The 19,464-nt window shown below is 49.6% G+C and overlaps 1 protein-coding gene across 1 annotated transcript in view; it reads right to left on the bottom strand.

The window, feature by feature from the left end:
* Positions 1-12,169: 12,169 nt before the first annotated feature.
* Positions 12,170-19,464, bottom strand: part of LRRK1 (leucine rich repeat kinase 1) — a 135,957-nt gene continuing 128,662 nt past the window's right edge. Inside the window, exons 31-33 of the mRNA XM_040257040.1 lie at positions 16,120-16,970; positions 15,639-15,740; positions 12,170-13,515 (exon numbers count right to left, since the gene is read on the bottom strand). Of these exons, the coding sequence (XP_040112974.1) occupies positions 13,338-13,515; positions 15,639-15,740; positions 16,120-16,970 (1,131 nt within the window). The 3' untranslated portion in view covers positions 12,170-13,337. The remainder of the gene's footprint in view (positions 13,516-15,638; positions 15,741-16,119; positions 16,971-19,464) is intronic.

Here is a 19,464-nt window from a genome sequence, read left to right as displayed (position 1 = left end):
CATCTAGTCAAAGCTATGGTTTTTCCAGTAGTCATGTATGGATGTGAGAGTTGGGCCATAAAGTAAGCTGAGCACCAAAGAACTGATGCTTCTGAACTGTGGTGCTGGAGAAGACTCTTGAGAGGCCCTTGGACTGGAAAAAGATGAAACTGGTCAATCCTAAAATAAATCAATCTTTAATATTCATTGCAAGGACTGATGCTGAAGCTGAAGCTTCAATACTTTGGCCACTTGATGCGAAGAAGACATTTTCATTGGAAAAGACCCTGATGCTGGGAAAGATTGAAGGCAGGAGGAGAAGGGGATGACAGAGGATGAAATGGTTGGATGGCATGACTGACTCGATGGACATGAGTTTGAGCAAGCTCCAGGAGTTGGTGATGGACAGGTAAGCCTGGAGTGCTGCAGTCCATGGGGTGGAAAGAGTCAGACACTACTGAGCAACTGAACTGATCAGAAGTGTGAGACCTCTGTCTTTGTTCTTACTTGAGATTGCTTAACTATTTGGGATCTTGTACTTCTGTACAAAATTAGGACTCTTTTTTCTCTTTATGTGGAAAATGCCATTGGAATTTTGATAGGGGTTGCATTAAATCTATAGATTGCTTTGGGTTCTATGAACATTTTAATAATATTAATTATTCCAGAAGCAGGTTGTCTACGAATGGTTTAGCACCAGGTTCCCCACGAACGTGCCATGCGTGACGGGCGAGGGGGTGGCTGCCTTTCCGGCCATGCCACGTGTCCCAGGAGGAAGGGCTCTCTGCACCAGACCCCTGTGCCAGCACGTGGTGAGCCACGCTCCAAGGGACAGTCTGCTGGCAGGGACTGCAGGGGACCAGCTATCCAAGGCCAACCGAGGGTAAGCATTACCCTGTTATCAGAGGCAAACAAGGACACTACAAGAAAAGAAAGTTATAGGCCAATATCTCTGATGAACACAGATGTAAAAAAATCCTCAACAAATTACCAGCAAACCTGGTTCAACAGCATGGTTGACGTAGGTACCTTCAACCAAGGTAGGTTGTGTGTCTCTAGGAATTTATCCTTTGTTTTGGTAGCTCAGCTGGTAAAGAATCTGCCTGCAATGCAGGAGACTCAGGTTTGAACCGTGGGTCAGGAGGATCCCCTGGAGAAGGGAATGGCTACCCACTCCAGCATTCTTGCCTGGAAAATTCCATGGACAGAAGAGCCTGGTGGTCTACAATCCATGGGGTCACAAAAATTCAGACATGACCGAACAACTAACAGTTTCACTTCAGGTTGTATGTCTCTAGGAACTTATCCATTTCTTCTAAGTTGTCCAACGTGTTGGGGATATAATTGTTCATTCTAGTCTCTCATGATACTTTGTATTTCTGTGGATATCAATCGTAGTGTCTCTTTTTTCGTTTCTGTTTTTATTTTTTGAGTCTTCTTTTTTCCCTTAGTCTAGTTAAATGTTTGTCAATATTATTTATTTTTTCAAAAGGCAAATTCACTTTTGTTTATTTCTCTATTGTTTTTCTACTACTCTTTTTCTATTGATCTTTGTTATTTCTTTCTTTATGCTAACTTTGGTCTTCATTTATTCTTTTTATTCTAGTTCCATGAGGTGTAAAGTTAGATTATCTGAGATATCTCTTTTTCTTAATGTAGGTGTTTATCACTATAAATGGGCTTTCCAGGTGGTTCAGTGGGTAAAGAATCTGCCTGCAATGCAGGAAATGCCAGAAGTGTGGGTTCGATTCCTGGGTTGGGAAGATCCCCTGGAGGAGAGCGTGGCAACCCACTTCAGTATTCTTGCCTGGAGAATCCCATGGGCAGAGGAGCCTGGTAGGCTATAGTCCAGAGGGTCGCAAAGAGTCGGACATGACTGAAGCTATGGAGCATGCAGGCACACAGCATTATGAACTTCCCTCTTACAATTGTTTTTGTTGCATGCTGTAAGGTTTGATATGCTGTGTTTCCATTTTTCACTTTTTTCAAGATATTTTGATTTCTCTTTTGATTTCTTCTTTGATCAATAGTTACTCAGGCCTGGGTTAATTTACACATATCTGTGAATTTTCCAGGTTTCCTTCTATTATTGATTTCTAGTTTCCTACTATTATTGTTAGAAAAAATATTTTCTGTGATTTCTATCTTTTAAATTTGGTTTGACTTATTTTGTGGCCTAACATATGATCTATCCTGGATGATGCTCAAAAAGTGCTTTAGAATGTGTACTCTGCTGCCCTTGGGAAGAATGTTCTGTATGTGTCTGTTAGGTAGATTTAAAGTCTGTATGTGTGTGTGTTAGTCGCTCAGTCGTGTCTGACTCTTTGCGACCCCATGGATTAGGATCCACAAGGCTCCTCTGTCCATGGGACTTTCCAGGCAAGGATACTGGAGTGGGTCACCATTCCCTTCTCCAGGGGATCATCCCCACCCAAGAATCGAACCCAGAGCTCCTGCATTGCAGGCAGACTCTTTACCATCTGAGTCACTAGGGGAGACTGAAGTGTCCTTCAAGTCCAGTGTTTCTTTAATGATTTTCTAAGTGTTCTACCCACTGTTACAAATGAGTTATTGGTGTCCCCCATTATTATTGTATTGCTATTGTATTGCTACTTCTCCATTCAGATCTGCTAAAATTTACTTCATATATTTCAGTGCACCAATGCTAGGTTATATAATGGTTATAGCCTCTTAATGAATGGTTTTATCCTCTTAAATTACAATGGTTATATCCTTTTAATGAATTCACTCTTTTGTCATTATATAATAACCTTCTTTGTCTCTTGTTACAGTCTTTGTCTTAAAGTCTGTTTTGTCTGCTATAAATGGGTATAGATACCCCCGCCCTTTTTTGGTTTCTATTGCCTAGAATACTTTTTTCCATACCTTCACTTTCAGCATATGTGTGTCTTTAAAGCTGACGTCTCTTATAAGAGCATACAGTTGTATCTTATTTTTTATTTATTCAGTCACTTACTGTGTTTTGATTGGTGATATATATACATATATAAATTATATATGGGTGGGGTGATTTGGGAGAATGGCATTGAAAAAAATAAATTATAATTGTACAAAATTATATTTACAAGTGTAACATATAGTGATTCACAATTTTAAACGTTATACTCCATTTATAGTTATTATAAATATCCTATTTATATGTAAAGAAATTATTGATAGGTAAGGACCACTGCCATCTTTTTCATTATTTTATGGCTTTTTTGGTAGTTCTTTCATTCCTTTATTCTTCTGCTGTCATCCTCTGTGATTTGATAATTTTCTTGCAGTGTTATGCTTGGATTTCTTTTTCTTCATCCTTTGTGTATCTATTAAAGGTTTATTCTTTTTAGTTACCATGAGGCTTACAAAAAACCTCTTATAAGATCTTAAGCTGATAAGAGCTATCTTAAACTGATAAGAACTTGGGTCACATATAAAAACTCTATCTACAGCGGACCATGGTTCAGACAGTGGGCTCCCACCTGGGTCTCCTTTTTGCAGTCTCCAGGGTGGGGAAGGTAAGTCCTAGAGTTGCATGACCCATGGGATGGTGTTGGGCCATCCCTGGCCTCCCAAACTGCTGCTATGTGCCACCTCGTGAAGGTTTGCCCCTGCAGAATCCCACAGGTGTGCCCAGCAGGGCGCCTCTGGTGATCTTTCCTCCCTCAGCTCACTCCTTCTGGGTCCTTTATGGGTGTGGTGGAGGTGTGGGGGTCTGCCCTGGAGTGGAGTGGCTTGGAAAAGATGGAAATCGGATGCTGTCATCCTCTTGATCTTTCTGGCCCCTAGGTCAGAGAAATGGGGGACTTCTGGCATTTTAAGATGGCAAACCCAAAGCATCTTCATAGCTGTCTCCCTCTGCCTTCAGTTAACTCTGGGATCATGCACATTTCCTGGGTGCAGGGCTGGGAACCAGGCTGTGAGCATGCTGTTGGGCTTACATGTTACTGTCTATACATTGCTGATGCCCAGTTTATCTGGCTTGTGAATCTATTACACATGAAACAATAACCCATCTCTAAATATTAACACACTTCTTATATATCTAACACATAACAGCTGAGTATTGACAATTTTCTCCAATTAAACATTATTTAAAATTTTATTGACTCCCACTTATAAACAATTAAAATCAAAGTCTAAACTACTAGATTACCTTCAGTGCTAAGACACAGGCAAACATATATGAAACGCTACAAAGGCTACACAATCAAGTGCTGCACTAACTATAAAGCTGGGCCCCAAATGCTACCTACTGCCTGGGAGCCACATTCTTCTTCCTTGTTCCACACTAACCTTCTTCTTAGTCATCTTCATATTCAACTTAGTCATAGTTCTTCTTGTGGTTTCTGAGCCTTCCTAACATTGCAGTTGGTGGGTTTCACACTCAACCCAAATAAGGGAGAAGGAAATTTCCATACACCACCAAGTAATTCTCTGAAATCAGCTGGAGGTCTTACAATTCAACTCAAACCTGACACTATCTACCCAGAGATAGTGTCAGATTCCTACAAGACCGCCCTGCCCTTGACACACATTTCACATGCTAATCCAAGTCCAGGTCATCACCTGTGCTTCTAACTGACTGGCTATAGACTGGAGATTCCAGTGAGCCCCACTAAAGTGGCTCACAAACCTTAGAGAAACATACTGCTTACTAGATTATGAGTTTATTATAAAAGGATATAACTCAAGAACAGCCAGGTGGAAGAAATACCTAGGGCAAGGAATGGGGAAGGAGTGAGTGACCTCTCTGGGTGCATCACCCTCCACAAATCTACATATGTTCACCATAGGGAGAAGCTCTTCAAATCTGTCTTTTTGGGTGTTTATGGAGATTTTATTATATAGGTACGATGATTAAATATTGGTAATTCCCGATCAATTCAAACTCTAACTCATCTCCTCTCCCTGGAGGTCAGGAAGTGGGACTGAAAGTTCCAACCCTCTAATTACATGGATTATGTGACTGGTTCTCCTGGAAAACAGTCTTCATCCTTTGTTATTATTCTTGTTTAGTCACTAAGTCATGTCCGACTCTGAGACCTCATGGACCACAGCACACCAGGCTCCCTGTCCTTCACTATCTCCTGGAGTTTGCTTAGATTTGTGTCCATTAAGTGGGTGATGCTATCTAACCATCTCATCCTCTTCTGCCCCCTTATCCTTTTGTCTTCAATCTTTCCCAGCATCAGGGTCTTTTCCAATGAGCTGGCTCTTCAAATCAGGTGGCCAAAGTATTGGAGCTTCAGCATCAGTCCTTCCAATAAATATCCAGAGTTGATTTCCTTTAGGATTAACTGGTTTGATCTCCTTGCAGTCCAAGGGACTCTCAAGAGTCTTCTTTAGCACCACAGTTCAAAAGCATCAATTCTTTGATGTTCAGCCTTCTTTATTGTCCAGCTCTCACATCTGTACATGTCTACTGGAAAAACCATAGCTTTAACTATTCGGACCTTTGTCGGCAAAATGATGTGGAAACAGAGGCTCTTTTTACACATAGAGGGTTTTTAAACACTGTCTAGGTTTAGCACAGCTTTCCTTCCAAGGGGCAAGTGTCTTTTAATTTCATGGCTGCAATCACCATCTGCAGTGATTTTGGAGCCCACCAAAATAGTCTGTCACTGTTTCCATCATTTCTTCATCTATTTACCATGAAGTGATGGGACGGGATGCCATGATCTTAGTTTTGTAAATGTTGAGTTTTAAGCCAACTTGTTCACTCTTCTCTTTCACTTTCATCAAGAGGCTCTTCAGTGCCTCTTCTCATTTGGGTGGTATCATTTGCATATCTGAGGTTATTGGTATTTCACCCTGCAATCTTGATTCCAGCTTTTGTTTCATCTGATTCGGCATTTTGCATGATATACTCTGCATGTAGGTTAAATAAGCAAGTTGTCAATATACAGCCTTGATGTACTCCTTTCCCAATTTAGAACCAGTCCATTGTTCCATGTTCAGTTCTAACTGTGGCTTCCCAACCTGCATGTAGATTTCTTAGGAGGCAAGTAAAGTGGTCTAGTATTCTCATCTCTTGAAGAATTTTCTAGTTTGTTGTGATCCACACAAAGGCTTTAACCTAGTTAATGAAGCAGAAGTAGATGTTTCTCTGGAATTATCTTGCTTTTTCTATGATCCAACGGATGTTGGCAATTTGATCTCTGGTTCCTCTGCCTTTTCTAAATCCAGCTTGAACATCTGGAAGTTTTTCGGTTCACATACTGTTGAAGCCTCACTTGGAGAATTTTGAGCATTACTTTGCTAGTGTGTGAGATGAGTGCAGTCGTGCAGCAATTTGAATATTCTTTGTCACTGAGTTTCTTTGGGATTGGAATGAAAACTGACCTTTTTCAGTCCTGTGTCCACTGCTGAGTTTTCCAAATTTTCTGGCATATTGAGTGTAACACTTTAACAGCATCATATTTTAGGATTTGAAATAGCTCAGCTAGAATTCCATCACTTCCACTATCTTTGTTTGTAATGATACTTCCTAAGGCCCATTTGCCTTCGCACTCCAGGATGTCTGGCTCTAAGTGAATGATCACACCATCAGGTTATCTGGGTCTTGAAGATCTTTTTTGTACAGTTCTTCTGTGTATTCTTGCCACCTCTTCTTAATATCTTCTGCTTCTCTTAGGCCCATACAGTATTTGTTCTTTATTGTGCCCATCTTTGCATGAAATGTTCCCTTGGTATCTCTAATTTTCTTGAAGAGACCTCTAGTTTTTCCCATTCCATTGTTTTCCTCTATTTCTTTGCATTTTTTTTCCACTTTAGGCAGGCTTTCTTATCTCTCCTTGCTAATCTTTGGAACTCTCCGTTCAGATGGGTATATCCTTCCTTCTTGTCTCAGCTATTTGTAAGTCCTCCTCAGACAACCATTTTGCTTTTTTTTTTTTTTGCATTTCTTTTTCTGGGGATGGTTTTGATCACCATCTCCTGTACAATGTTATGAACCTCTGTCCATAGTTCTTTGGGCATTCTGTCCAATCAGATCTCATCCCTTGAATTTATTAGAAATTATACATATCTTTTAAATTACAACTACAACTTACATGCTGTAAATAACTTCTCTTTTTTGGTATCATTCCAACTTTTGCAACTTATGTTGCAGGAAGGATGACCCCTTCAGGGCCTGAAGGTGGACTCCTGTCTGACCCTGGGAGATGAATTGTCCAAGGAGACATACGTGCTGACAAAGCAAAAGGCTTTATTGGGAAGGGGCATGCGAGCAGAGAGCAGCGAGGTGAGGGAACCCAGAGAACTGCTCTGCCCCATGGTTTGCAGTCTCTCTTGGATTTTATTCTTTGGTAAAAGGGTTAATTTCCAGGGTGTCTCTGGTCAGTCACTTTGCTTGGCTCCTACTCTGATTCGAGGTCCTTCCTGGTGGTGCACACATCTCAACCAAGATAGAATCCAGCAAGAAGGATTCTGGGATGTTGGTAGAACATGCCAAGCCCCCTCCTTTTTCAGTTCAGTCACTTACTCATGTCTGAATTTTTGTGACCCCGTGAATCACAGCACGCCAGACCTTCCTGTCCATCACAATCCCAGAGTTCACTCAAACTCATGTCCATCGAGTCAGTGATGCCATCCAGCCATCTCATTCTCTGTCATCCCCTTCTCCTCCTGCCCCCAATATCTCACAGCGTCAGGGTCTTTTCCAATGAGTCAACTCTTCGCATGAGGCGGCCAAAGTATTGGACTTTCAGCTTCAGCATCAGTCTTTCCAATGAACATCCAGGACTGATCTCCTTTAGGATAGACTGGTTGGATCTCCTTGCAGTCCAAGGGACTCTCTTGAGTCTTCTCCAACACCACAGTTCAAAAGCATTAATTCTTCGGTGCTCAGCTTTTTTCACAGTCCAACTCTCACATCCATACATGACCACAGGAAAAACCATAGCCTTGACTAGACAGACCATTTTTGGCAAAGTAATATCTCTGCTTTTGAATATACTATCTAGGTTGGTCATAACTTTCCTTCCAAAGAGTAACCGTCTTTTAATTTCATGGCTGCAATCACCATCTGCAGTGATTTTGGAGCCCCCAAAAATAAAGTCTGACACTATTTCCCCATCTATTTCCCATGAAGTGATGGGACCAGATGCCATGATCTTCGTTTTCTGAATGTTGAGCTTTAAGCCAACTTTTTCACTCTCCTCTTTCACTTTCATCAAGAGGCTTTTTAGTTCCTCTTCACTTTCTGCCATAAGGGTGGTGTCATCTGCCTATCTGAGGTTATTGATATTTCTCTGGGCAATCTTGATTCCAGCTTGTGCTTCTTCCAGTCCAGCGTTTCTCATGATGTACTCTGCATAGATGTTAAATAAGCAGGGTGACAATATCCAGCCTTGACGTACTCCTTTTCCTATTTGAAAACAGTCTGTTGTTCCATGTCCAGTTCTAACTGTTGCTTCCTGATCTGCATATAGGTTTCTCAAGAGGCAGGTCAGATGGTCTGCCATCTCTTTCAGAATTTTCCACAGTTTATTGTGATCCATATAGTCAAAGGCTTTGGCATAATCAATAAAGCAGAAATAGATGTTTTTCTGGAACTCTCTTGCTTTTCCCATGATCCAGCGGATGGTGGAAATTTGATCTCTGGTTCCTCTGCCTTTTCTAAAACCAGCTTGAACATCTGGAAGTTCACGGTTCATGTACTGCTGAAGCCTGGCTTGGAGAATTTTGAGCATTACTTTACTGGCGTGTGAGATGAGTGCAATTGTGCGGTAGTTTGAGCATTCTTTGGCATTGCCTTTCTTTGGGATTGGAATGAAAACTGACCTTTTCCAGTTCTGTGGCCTTTTGGCCCCTTCCAAATTCTGTTTTCTTGTGGCAGCACCTTGTTCCTTACTGGGACCTCTGATTGCAAGACAACGCTTACAAGAGATTATCATTGTGCCTGGCTACGCAGGTGGTTTCGGTCAGTGGTTACTAACACTTGCACTATTTCAATTAACTAGTTAATAAACCATCAGCACTCAGCCAGAGTAATCCGCTTTATGGTGGGCTCCTTTATCCTTTAAACACTGTCTCTGAAATCCTTGGATACTCAACTTGCCTCAGGCTCATTCTAAGTAGTAGGTATATGCTTATGTGTGTTTGTATGCACAAATTTTTGCATAGGCGTGTGTGGACGAGGGTGAGTGTGTGTGGAGATGTAATCGGCGGCCTTCTGAAGAAGAGCCCTACTACCCTTGAGTGGAGAAATGCAGTAGGTCCAGATTTAACATCCAGGGGCATACATGAGAATGGTGACGTATACGTGAGAATGGCGACGTGTACGTGAGGATGGCGACGCGTACATGAGGATGGTGAAGTATGAAATGGCCACTTTTAATAACAGGGTTCCAAAATGCTTTTGATGATTTTATATACTAGTTTTGATTTTTTAAAGTAAATAACACTCATGATATAAAAAGTCCATCCTAGCCATCTGATTCACCTCTCAAGGCAACTACAGGTCTGAACTCTTGGTCTTCTACACTGAAGGTTATGAGACCATGTGGATGGTTCTTGTTTCACGAATTATGGTACTCCAGCTCCATGTTTTCCTTTTCTTTCAGGATGAGGCTTTTTGCCCATTTGGATCTCAATTCCCTGTCCCCTTCCTCGAGAAGTTCTCAGTCTGGGAGAGCCGGGCAGAGAGAACAGCACTGTAGAGCCTGGTCTGAGGGCAGGGGAGCCCTGTGTGAGTGTGCTGGGGGTGGGTGTGGAGGGGGTGAGGCATCAGCGGCTAGTATCAAGCATCATGGCCAGGTGAACTTGGGTGACAACCACAAAGCTCACGTCTTGCTCTTACTCTGTGTGCGTGGTGGAGTGTTGGGACACTCTGGGCCACCTCTTAGCAACTCAAGCTGATTGAACAAGTACCAGCTCTAGCTGCAGATCCTGGGGACAGAGTGGAGAGCTCCCTGGAGAGTCTCACAGGGACAACCCAGTGCTCTCACCCCACGTGATGGGCAACCCTTCCACGCACCCTGCACCCTGTTTGCCAGAACTAGTCCCATGGCCTCTCCTGAAGGCTGGGGGTAGAATGTGCAGCCAGACCCCAGGCCCAGAAGAGCAGGGAACACAGTGACGGCACAGCCCGTGGAGGGCAAAGGGGAAATTTTAAAATTTTATTTGTGTGCCTATCATTACTTCTATTTCATTTTTAAAGCATGTGTTCCCAATGGGATTCCTATTGCCTTCTTACACCCATACATCAGCTTTCATCTACTGTGATGTGTGTTACACCCTAACTCAATTCTCAAGCAAAGGTGTTAGTAAAAGTCTTCTGAATACTTCAGAAAAAAAGAGATTTATTTTTAAAAATTTAGAACATTTACTTGGCTGTGCCGAGTCTTAGTTGCAACATTGGGGATCTTTAGTTGTAGCATGCAGGATCTTCAGCTGTGGGGTGGAACTCTCAGTTGTGGCCTGTGGGATCTGATTCCCTGATCAGGGATTGAACTCGGGTGCCCTGCATTGGAAGCACACAGTCTTAGCCACTGGACCACCAGGGAAGTCCCAGGAAATTTACGTTTAGAGTTGGGCTATTTCACAGAAACAGAGCCGTGTTTCCCTGGAGCAGTTCTCAGAGAGGACTTGTGTGTGTGCTGGGTGAGGGCCCTGGGTCCCACCCAATCAGGTGGGATGGTGGTCATGACCAGAGGCCAGGAGGCAGCCCTGGCCCTGGGTCAGGGTGAGGCTGGACTGTCACCTATTTGTCTCTCTTGGTCCCCAACCAACCCTGGTGGGGTAAGACATGTCATGGCCATCTCACAGAGGAGAAACCAGAGCCACAGGACTAGGGTAGCTTGCCTAGGGTGGAGGGTTTACACTTACAGATGTCACACCCTTAGTGTGACATCTTGGCCTTTGGGAAGGAGGTTGAAGCCCCAGACCTCCCTCTGTACCTGTGGTGGTTCCAGGGACAAGATCTACAGGCCAAGTCATGCCCAGTGCTCATAATGCAGAAGTAAGCTTTGGCATGGCCGGCCACAGAATGTTCCAGTCCGCCGTTGCTCAGGTCTCTAGTCTCTGCCCAAACTTGAACTGATGCTTGTTAGGGTCAGCTCCAGAGCATCACCTGTTAGGTCTCGGGGCTTTGCTTTGGCCTGTAGCAAATATACCTGAATTGCATTTGGCTCCGGGTTAACAGAGAGCAGGACAATGCTTATACAACAAAGCACTTTCCTTGTCTGTGACATGACAAAGAGCCCAAAGGGAGGTAGCTGGGGCTGGTGTGGCGGGCAGCTCCCCCTTCACTGCCCAGGGCCTCGCTGCCCCTCTCCCCCGGTGTGGGGGCCCTGCCCTGGTGCTCCAGTGAGGACCAGGGAGGCGGGGGACGGCTCCTGCCAAGCCGGCCCTCACGGATTCTTCTCAAGCCGTACTCAGGCGTCTCCACAGTGCCCCTGGGCAAGCCCATAAACAGCATTTCATCCTTGTCTCCACAACTCTTGCCTTAACTGTTGGGTCAGGCTGAGTCTTGTTTATGTCCTCTACCCGTTTTCCTCTTGAGTTTTCTCTTTTTCAGCAACAGCTACAAACTTTTTGCTTAAAGGATAAACCAACTACTTGTCTCTCCTTTTTGTTACAAATATTTCCCCTCAATTGACTGTTTATCATTTTGGTTTGTAGAAATTTTTCCATTTAAGTTTTTAAGTTTAAGGTATTCAGGTTAATGAACCACTTCCGTACGATTTCAAACTTTGGTGGAGAAGAGCCCCCCAGCTGGCTCTTGAGAACACGGGCCGAGCTCACTGCAGCTTGTCGCCATCCTGGGGCTGGGCGAGGGCAGAGGGGAAGGCTGGGACCCGATCCGGGGCTCCTGAGGGCCACAGAGCAGTATGGCCGCAAGTGAGGTGGAGCACAGGTTTGGGAAAGGAGGCACAGGGCCTGGTTTGCATGTGAGAAGTTAACTAGGCAGCCAGGCGGTGTGGAGACGGCAGGATGGGGGAGCGGTAACCTCCGAGTGCCTGCTAGGGGTGAACGGCAGGGACGCGGGCTGGAGGCTCAGACTCCAGTCCTCCTGAGGCCATAGAAAGCAAGCGGGGAGACTGATAGAGCCCGTCTCTGCCCACAGAAATTACTGGGGGCACATGAGCCTGGAGGGCACGCCCCTCCTGCCAGGACAGCAAGTGGGCCGGGTGGAACATGCTTGGACTGTTACTGTGTGTGCTCCACAGACAGAAGCTGTGACTTCATTCTTGAGAGTCTGTTTATTTTCAGATAAAAGGAATCACATTTGCCTACATACCCCAGCAAAACCTAAAGTTTGATTTTTATAATTTAATTTTAGAAAAAAGTCAACAGTTTGCACTGGAGGATGATCTCAGGTTCCCACTCCTGTGCCGGGTTAAGCAGCCTCAAACAGTTACTCTTAGTGATGAAGTGAACACGAATGCATGTGTGTGCACACACAAGTGTGTGCATCCTTTGTGAAAGTTCTTGCTGTCGTACCCATACATCCCCCTTTGACAATTTCACTTTTTTTTATTCTGCTGTACTGTTTAGCAAATAGATAATTTGATATAATGTGATTTCACAATAAGGTCTAACCATTGAGATATGACTTAAAGTAATAGAAAAGCTTATTATGTGCAAACAAACAGGGCTTATGCTGCAGCTGTGTCCGAGTTTATTTCACAAAGCTGTAAACACAGGCCCTTTCTCAAGCCCTGCTGAAGGATGGAGTCTCTCCTGCCTTCTGTCGGCAGAAGAATGCAGCAGCTAAGGCGCGCTCCGCCCTGTGCGGCTCTTGGCTTCCCGGCCCGTCACTTAAAGGAGCCCATTCATCCCCACGCCGGGCAGTGCTCCTCTTGGGGTCCTTCTGAGGCTTTTCACACACAGGCTTTCCCAAGCGGGAGACATCTGATCTCCGCTTGCCCAAGTGGGGCCCCAGGCTCCGGGGACCCGGGAGCTTGAGAAACGTGCTGAGAGCCGGGGAGCTGCCAGGGGAAGGGGCAGGGGTCACAGCCCTCCTCCCTCCCTGCCCTGAGCTGCTCCCCGACTGAGGGCCCTAGTGTAATTCCACCCCAGGCCTGGGGGTGAAAGTGGGGAGGCCCACGAGGCCAGCCAGGCGCAGCCCTGAGAGTGGACAGAGAGGGCAGGGGCCCAATCAGTTCTGCCCACTGCCTTCCCTTGGGCTGTAAAACCAGTATTGGGGGGGGCAGGTACCCAGGGGACTGTGTCCTGGAACAGGAGAACCCTTAAACCCCCGGTGTGGTGGGGTCTTCTCAGCACTTCTTAGCAGCAAGTGGTTTGGAGGACAACCCTGCCGGGTCCTCAGAGGGCTGTGGGCTGCAGGCTGAGGGCTCAGACTGCAGGCCCACGCTGGACACGTTCAGGGAACGCTCGCCCCACAGGAATCACCTCCTCTTCCGCACGTAGGCCTCCAGCCGGCCCAGCTCCTCATAGGACTGGTAGAAAATGTCAAACTCCTGCGTGCCCCAGCCCCGCCAGACCGCCAGGCACCACTCCAGGTTTTCATTCTCGAAGCCGCACACAACCGTGTCCTTTGCCACCACGGCAGCATCCGTGAGAATCCTGCAGAGAGAAGGGGTCTGAGAAAACCCACAGGAGTTCCTGCTTGGTCAGGGTGGCGACCCTCACCCTGCAGCTCCTCAGAGGACAGAGCCTGGCTAAGGGGGCATCTGTGCACCCCAGTCTGGCACCAGCGATGTGCCTCTCTGTCTGGTGGTCTAGCATGTGGAAAGTCTTTCTAAAGCCTAAAACAGGGCATCATTTCAGCTTCACCTCAGAGCAGGTATCCTCCCTAACATACCTCAGACCCCAACGTGTCCAGAAAAAATGGTCAGCCTTCGTGTCTACGAATTTGGCATCCTTGGATATGGAGGGCTGACTGTGTGTCCTTGTGTGTGCTTAGTTGCTTATTCATGTTGGACTCTTTGTGACCACATGGACTGTAGCCCACCAGGCTCCTCTGTCCTTGGGATTCTCCAGGCAAGAATACTGGAGTGGCTTGCCAATTCCTTTTCCAGGGGACCTTCCTGACCCAGGGATTGAACCTGTGCCTTCTGCCTTAGCAGGCAGATTCTTTTCCACTGAGCCTCCTGGGAATCCCAGGGCTGAGTATATTATATCATTTCATATATAAGGACTTGAGCATCCTTGGACTTCTGTATCTGTAGGAGTCCTGCAATCAGTGCCCCTGCAGATGCTGAGAGAGGCTGGAATGATCAATTCTGTCTAACAATTCTTGCTTATCAATGGTCTATGACAGGTTTTAAGCTTTAACTCAATTTCCTTGCCACTCAAGAGGGGTATGATTCTTCTCTTACTATGTTTCCACATGCCTAGAAAATATAGGGGAATATACTGGACAGAAAACTTGTGCCAAGTCCAAACTACGTACATTTTTAAAAGCAAGTTCGGCATGACCTGGGCACACCCTACACATTTCCTTCCGGGCCTCTGCAGGCTGTGTGCCCCGCTCTGAACAGACACTGCCAGCCTCTCCTCCCTCTGTCCGTGCGGCCTGATGGCACCAAGGCCAGCATGTAAACTGGGATGTGTACAGGAATCTGCTCTCGTGGGCCTTGCATGTCTCGGGCACTCGGTAGCTATTTGCCAAGGGACGAAATGTCTCAGATGCATCTGAGACTTGGGCTCAAGCTACGGCCCAAGATGCGTCAAGCCTGCCAGACACATCTGGCGGGCTCAAGCTATGGCCTTCTTTTTGCTGGCTGCCTGGGCTGCTTTCTCCCTGCAGTGAGGGTGCCTGCTCTTGGTAAACCTGTCTTTGGGGGAAAAACAACGGCAGGGGAAAAGTCAAGGGCACTGATGGTGGGCACTCCAAGGTCAACAGGCCTGGGCTGTATGGACACACCTGCTCCCCTGGAAGCCTGACCTGGGACCTGGGGACCACTGCCCCCACACTCAGCCAGCACTCAGGAGCAAACCCAGCTCCAGTCTCCAGAACCACGGGTAGGGCAAGGGCCACTGGCCCAGGGGCCATGTACATCTCCATCACTGTTCTGCTCCGGGGAAAATGGGCCGAATGTGATTTCTCCGTAAGGGAGAGAAGCACGTGGGACTCAGCCCAGTGGTATGGACGCCGCGGACTGCCTGACAGCTCCAGGAACACTGGCCGGACCAGCCTTGCATCAGTACAGCCAGGCAGGCGGGGTCTGACAGGCATCTTATGGTGGCGGCTGGCCTGCCTCCTGACGGTGGGCAACTACAGCTGAGCCCAGAAACGGGCATGGCGGGCATGGACATGGTGAAGGCTGGTGTGGCCTGGCAGCATGGCTCCACTTGGTGCCCAGTGGGAGGAGAGGCTCCTCAGGAGGGCTCCCCTGCTTGGCAGGAAGAGTGGGGGACCACTTGGATCCCCATTGCGACTGCAGCTGAGCTGGGGCTCTGCAGGCTACCTCAGGCAGGGCAGGGGTCCACAGGTGCATGGGGCCCCCCAGAAAAGGTAGCCATGACTGTGACCGATGCCCAGCTCAGCTGGCATTTACTGATCCCCTGGGAGCTGCCTCCCGCAGACTCTGTGTTGTTCCTCTTCTGCCTCTGCTGACAGGGGTGGATGCTGTCGGTTTTGGATAGAGGATGGAAGGGCCATGGCCATCACGCAGGGAGGTGGCAGCGGGGCCTCGATTCCCTAAGCTACAGCCTGGCCCCCACATAGCTGCCCTCCGTCTTACCCGTGCGGAGTCAGCTCTCGGGCTTTCAAGACAGCAATCACGCGGCCCCGCTGAGTTCCTGCCTCCTTCTCCAGGCCAATGACGATGATATCTCCACCTCGCCTAAGAAACCAAAACCCCGCAGGGGAACCGTTTGTCCAGGGCTGTGCTCTCCAAGGGGAAACGGAGCGGGTGTGCAGAAAGGCAGGGAAACAGACTCAGCTTCAGCAAATGGATCGGGTTACCGAGAGGGCCCCAGAGCTGGGTGAGAAGCCCTTTCCCGGTCGGAAACCTGACCACGGCTCTCCTCTCTGCTGCCCTGAGCTCTGGTGGGCCGACAGGCTTTTGTGCAGGCCTTCTTAGGTTTGCTAAAGGGAGCCCTCCAGTTCCAGGAGAGAAAGGCGGCCCCTGATGCATCTGACTGTACTTGAAGGTTCCCTGCACTCTGGCCCCAAAGCAAGAGCAGAGAGGGCGCAGGGTGACGCCCCTGCAGGACACCTACCTGGGGACCCAGATGACGTCTTTCACGGCGAGGACCTTCACAGCCTGCAGGTGCTGGCTGAACGCCTCGCCGTCCACGGGGCTCAGATCATGCGCTGACCTGTTGGAGCCCATGGCGGGCTCAGGCAGCTGGCTGGTGTCCTCGCAGTCAGCAGAGAAGGGCAAGCTGGCAGAGCTGGCCGGGGAGCAGGGCAGGCTGGACAGGGCCGTGGGCGCCGGGTGCGGCGAGGCGGCAGAGCAGGAGGACAGGGAGCAGTAGTCAGTCAGCGAGTCCTGGTGGGTGAGGATCTGCGTGCCCAGCTCCTCACTGAACATGAAGCTCACGTCGGCGATGGAGCCCCTCGTGGGCTCCCCCGGACTGGCCGCGGGGCTGTCCAGGGGCGGCGGGCCCATCGGGCACACGGGAAACACATCCCCTAGGGGGCTGGGGTCCCCGCAGAAGTAGCGGGCACACAGCTGGTAGGTTGCCGAGTGGTACAGCACCAGGCAGTTGGCCCTATCATCCAGGCACCACACCACCTCCTCGCCACGGCACTCCGAGCCGCACACCACCGACGTGACCACCGAGGGCGCCGCGTAGGGCTCCAGCCGCCGGCGGATCTCCAGGGCCGCGCAGTCAATGACCAGCAGGCCCGGCCCGTTGCTGTACCAGACTTCAGATCCGCTGTTGACCACCTCCATGGCCGTCACAGGGTAGGGGTTCTGCCGGGCGTCCTCGTCGGGGATGCTGAACTTGGCTCTGTTGGCCGTGTGCGAGCACAGGTAGGAGCAGCCGTAGTCCGGGGCGCCCCACGCTGCCGGGAACACCGCCACCAGGCCGTCCGCCAGGCCCGCCAGCACCAGGTGGGAGTTCTGAGGGGGGAAGACAAGGTGCTTGATGCCCTTGCAGCTGGGGCATCCCAGGAGAGAGACAGCGTGTGCCCAACCCACCCCTGCAGGCACCCTGTGAGCACGTGCTTTCTGCCTGCACCTCCTGGCTTCTAACGAAGGCTGGGGCTGCCAGCAGGATCTTCCAGGTGTGCTCCCAAGGGAGGCGTGGCTCAGGCCCAGAAGAGCTGCCTCTGCCCTCCTTCCTGGGAGCAGAAGTCCCTGGGAGTGAGGGCCGCGTGCTGCTAGGACCACACGGCCCACCCTGGGTGAGCCTGGACCTCTTGCCGGGCAAGGAGGAGGGACCAGCCTTCCCCTCGGTCCCCAGGCCTCCTCCGAGGCGGCAGTGGTATCCTCCTTCCCCTGAACTCTGCTGCGTAAACTCATGCTGGCTATGGGTACCCCACGGGGCCAGGACTCCCGCTCGGCGCTCCACAAGAGCAGGCCTGGGCCTGTGCCTGCCCCCAGGGCCGGTCCGCACAGGGAAGGGCTGACTCCCAGCCACCTCGGGGACTCCCCCCAGCTTTCTGCTCAGGTACCAACGGGTGCCTGCCGAGCTAAGTATTGAAGAAATCACTTCCAGCTGAGTCCTCTAACGGAGGCACCTCTTGGCCACCACGCCGCATGCCCTGCTTCCCACATCTACTCTGAAACGCCTGTCATCCAGCCGACACTGAGAGGGTCCTCAGGGTGGCCCTGCCCTGCCATGAAGCACGTGTTCTTCTACGACCACTAGAGGTCACCAGGCAGAGGCGGTGCTGAACGCTGAGCCCAGCCCTGGGCGCCTTGGAGTGTCTGTGCAAAGCTGGGAGCAGAGAGCAGCTGAGCAGGCTCGACGCCCAGGTGGGCCGAGAGAGGGGCAGGAAGGGTTCAGGAGCACAAAGCCAGAGCCGGGAAAGGGCAGTGGCCCCGGCCTTGAGCCAGCAAGGGCGAGCAGCAGAAAGCCTCCTTGTCGGGAGCTGGGAAGGCAGGCTGTCCAAGGTGATGAGTGAACCAGCCCCGAGATCAACAGCCCTCAGAATGGTTATCAAAATCCATCTTCAGGATTCCAGGACAGAAAAGAGCCAAAGCAAATAGAAGCAAGGTCTCTCTCTGAGTCCCAGCTCCAGGCCCCAGCCAGGCAGCGAGTCCCACGTCCCGGCTGGGTGTGGACACGCACGTGCAAGAATTCAGGGTCTGCCCTCTGCGGCCAAGGGGCAGCACGTCCTCTGAGGGTGCAGACACGCCGACAGGGAGGCTCCGCACAGAGCGGGCTTTGTTCCTGCCGGCCGCGCGGGCAGCGGGGCCCCGGCTCGGGGCTCTGGCCAGCCATGGCCTTAAGCAACACTTTGTGTCGTGCTCTGTGGTTCAGTGCAACTAGCTCCTGAGCTGCCCAGCCGCGCCTGTGGGGCCACAGTCATAACTGACTCGAAGATTGATTTCAGGGTTTTTTTTCCCTTAAGAAATGAAACCATAGAGGGGTAGAGAGGAGAGTGTAGTTCACGACTGTCAGGAAGTAGCAATAATGCTCTCATTTACCCAGTGTGCTGGCCCATGGCTTTAGGTACGCTGTGCCCAGAGATCCTCCTTACCATCTCTTTTACGTCCACTTTGCAGATGGGAAAACTGGAATCAGATTTTAACAACTCGTTTTAACAAAGCCACACCAATAATGGCCCTTTGAGGGGGGAGCTGCACAAACAAGTGCCTCAGGGCCCACAAAGGGGTTCCAGAGGCTGGAGAAGCCTTGGGGACGTCACTGAGGAGCTGGGGAAAGGGGGGCTCAGCTTCTCAGAGTGGGGGGTCATGGCCCTGATCTTCAAAAATGAATAAGAAGAGGTGTGAGCAGCCGGATCGCTTCTGGAGGGAAGGGCCTGCTGGGCATATGGTGCTGGGTGGGGAGGGGTGCGGCAGGGCCTGTGGGCTGGGTCTTATCTCAGCTGCAGCAGTGCTCAGAGTCCTGGCTGGGGCGGGTATCACTCACGATTCACTTGAGAAAGGCAGGAGCTAGAGGCTGAGGTGGTGAGTCTTTGGGGCCAGACCGGACACACAGGGACTGAGGTCTAGGCTGGATGGTGTGTATCCCAAAGCAGGCAGAGCTGGAGGGGGCGGGGATACGGCTGCCCAACAGGGGTGAGGGCCTGCCAGGGCCTGGGGACCGAGTGGCCATGGGGGTGCCGGGCCAGGTTCTCAGAGGGCACACATGCTGCTGCTCCTGGATGCCAGCTGTACCAGAAAAGCATCTCACTCCAGCTGGAGCTGTGGCACTTGCCTGTGCTTAGCCCTTAGTTTTACTGGTCACTAGCTTCCCTGGTGGCTCAGATGGTAAAGAATCTGCTTGCAATGCAGGAGGCCCGGGTTCAGTCCCTGGGTCAGGACGATCCCCTGGAGGAGGAAATGGCAACTCACTCCAGTATTCTTGCCTGGAGAATCCCAAGGACAGAGGAACCTGGTGGGCTACAGTCCATGGGGTCACAAAGAGCTGGACACGACTGAGCAG

Source organism: Oryx dammah, unplaced genomic scaffold, assembly GCF_014754425.2.
Source record: "Oryx dammah isolate SB20612 unplaced genomic scaffold, SCBI_Odam_1.1 HiC_scaffold_16, whole genome shotgun sequence".
Lineage (NCBI taxonomy): Eukaryota > Metazoa > Chordata > Mammalia > Artiodactyla > Bovidae > Oryx > Oryx dammah.
Note: the sequence above shows the minus strand (reverse complement) of the source record. Positions and strands in the feature narration are given on the sequence as shown.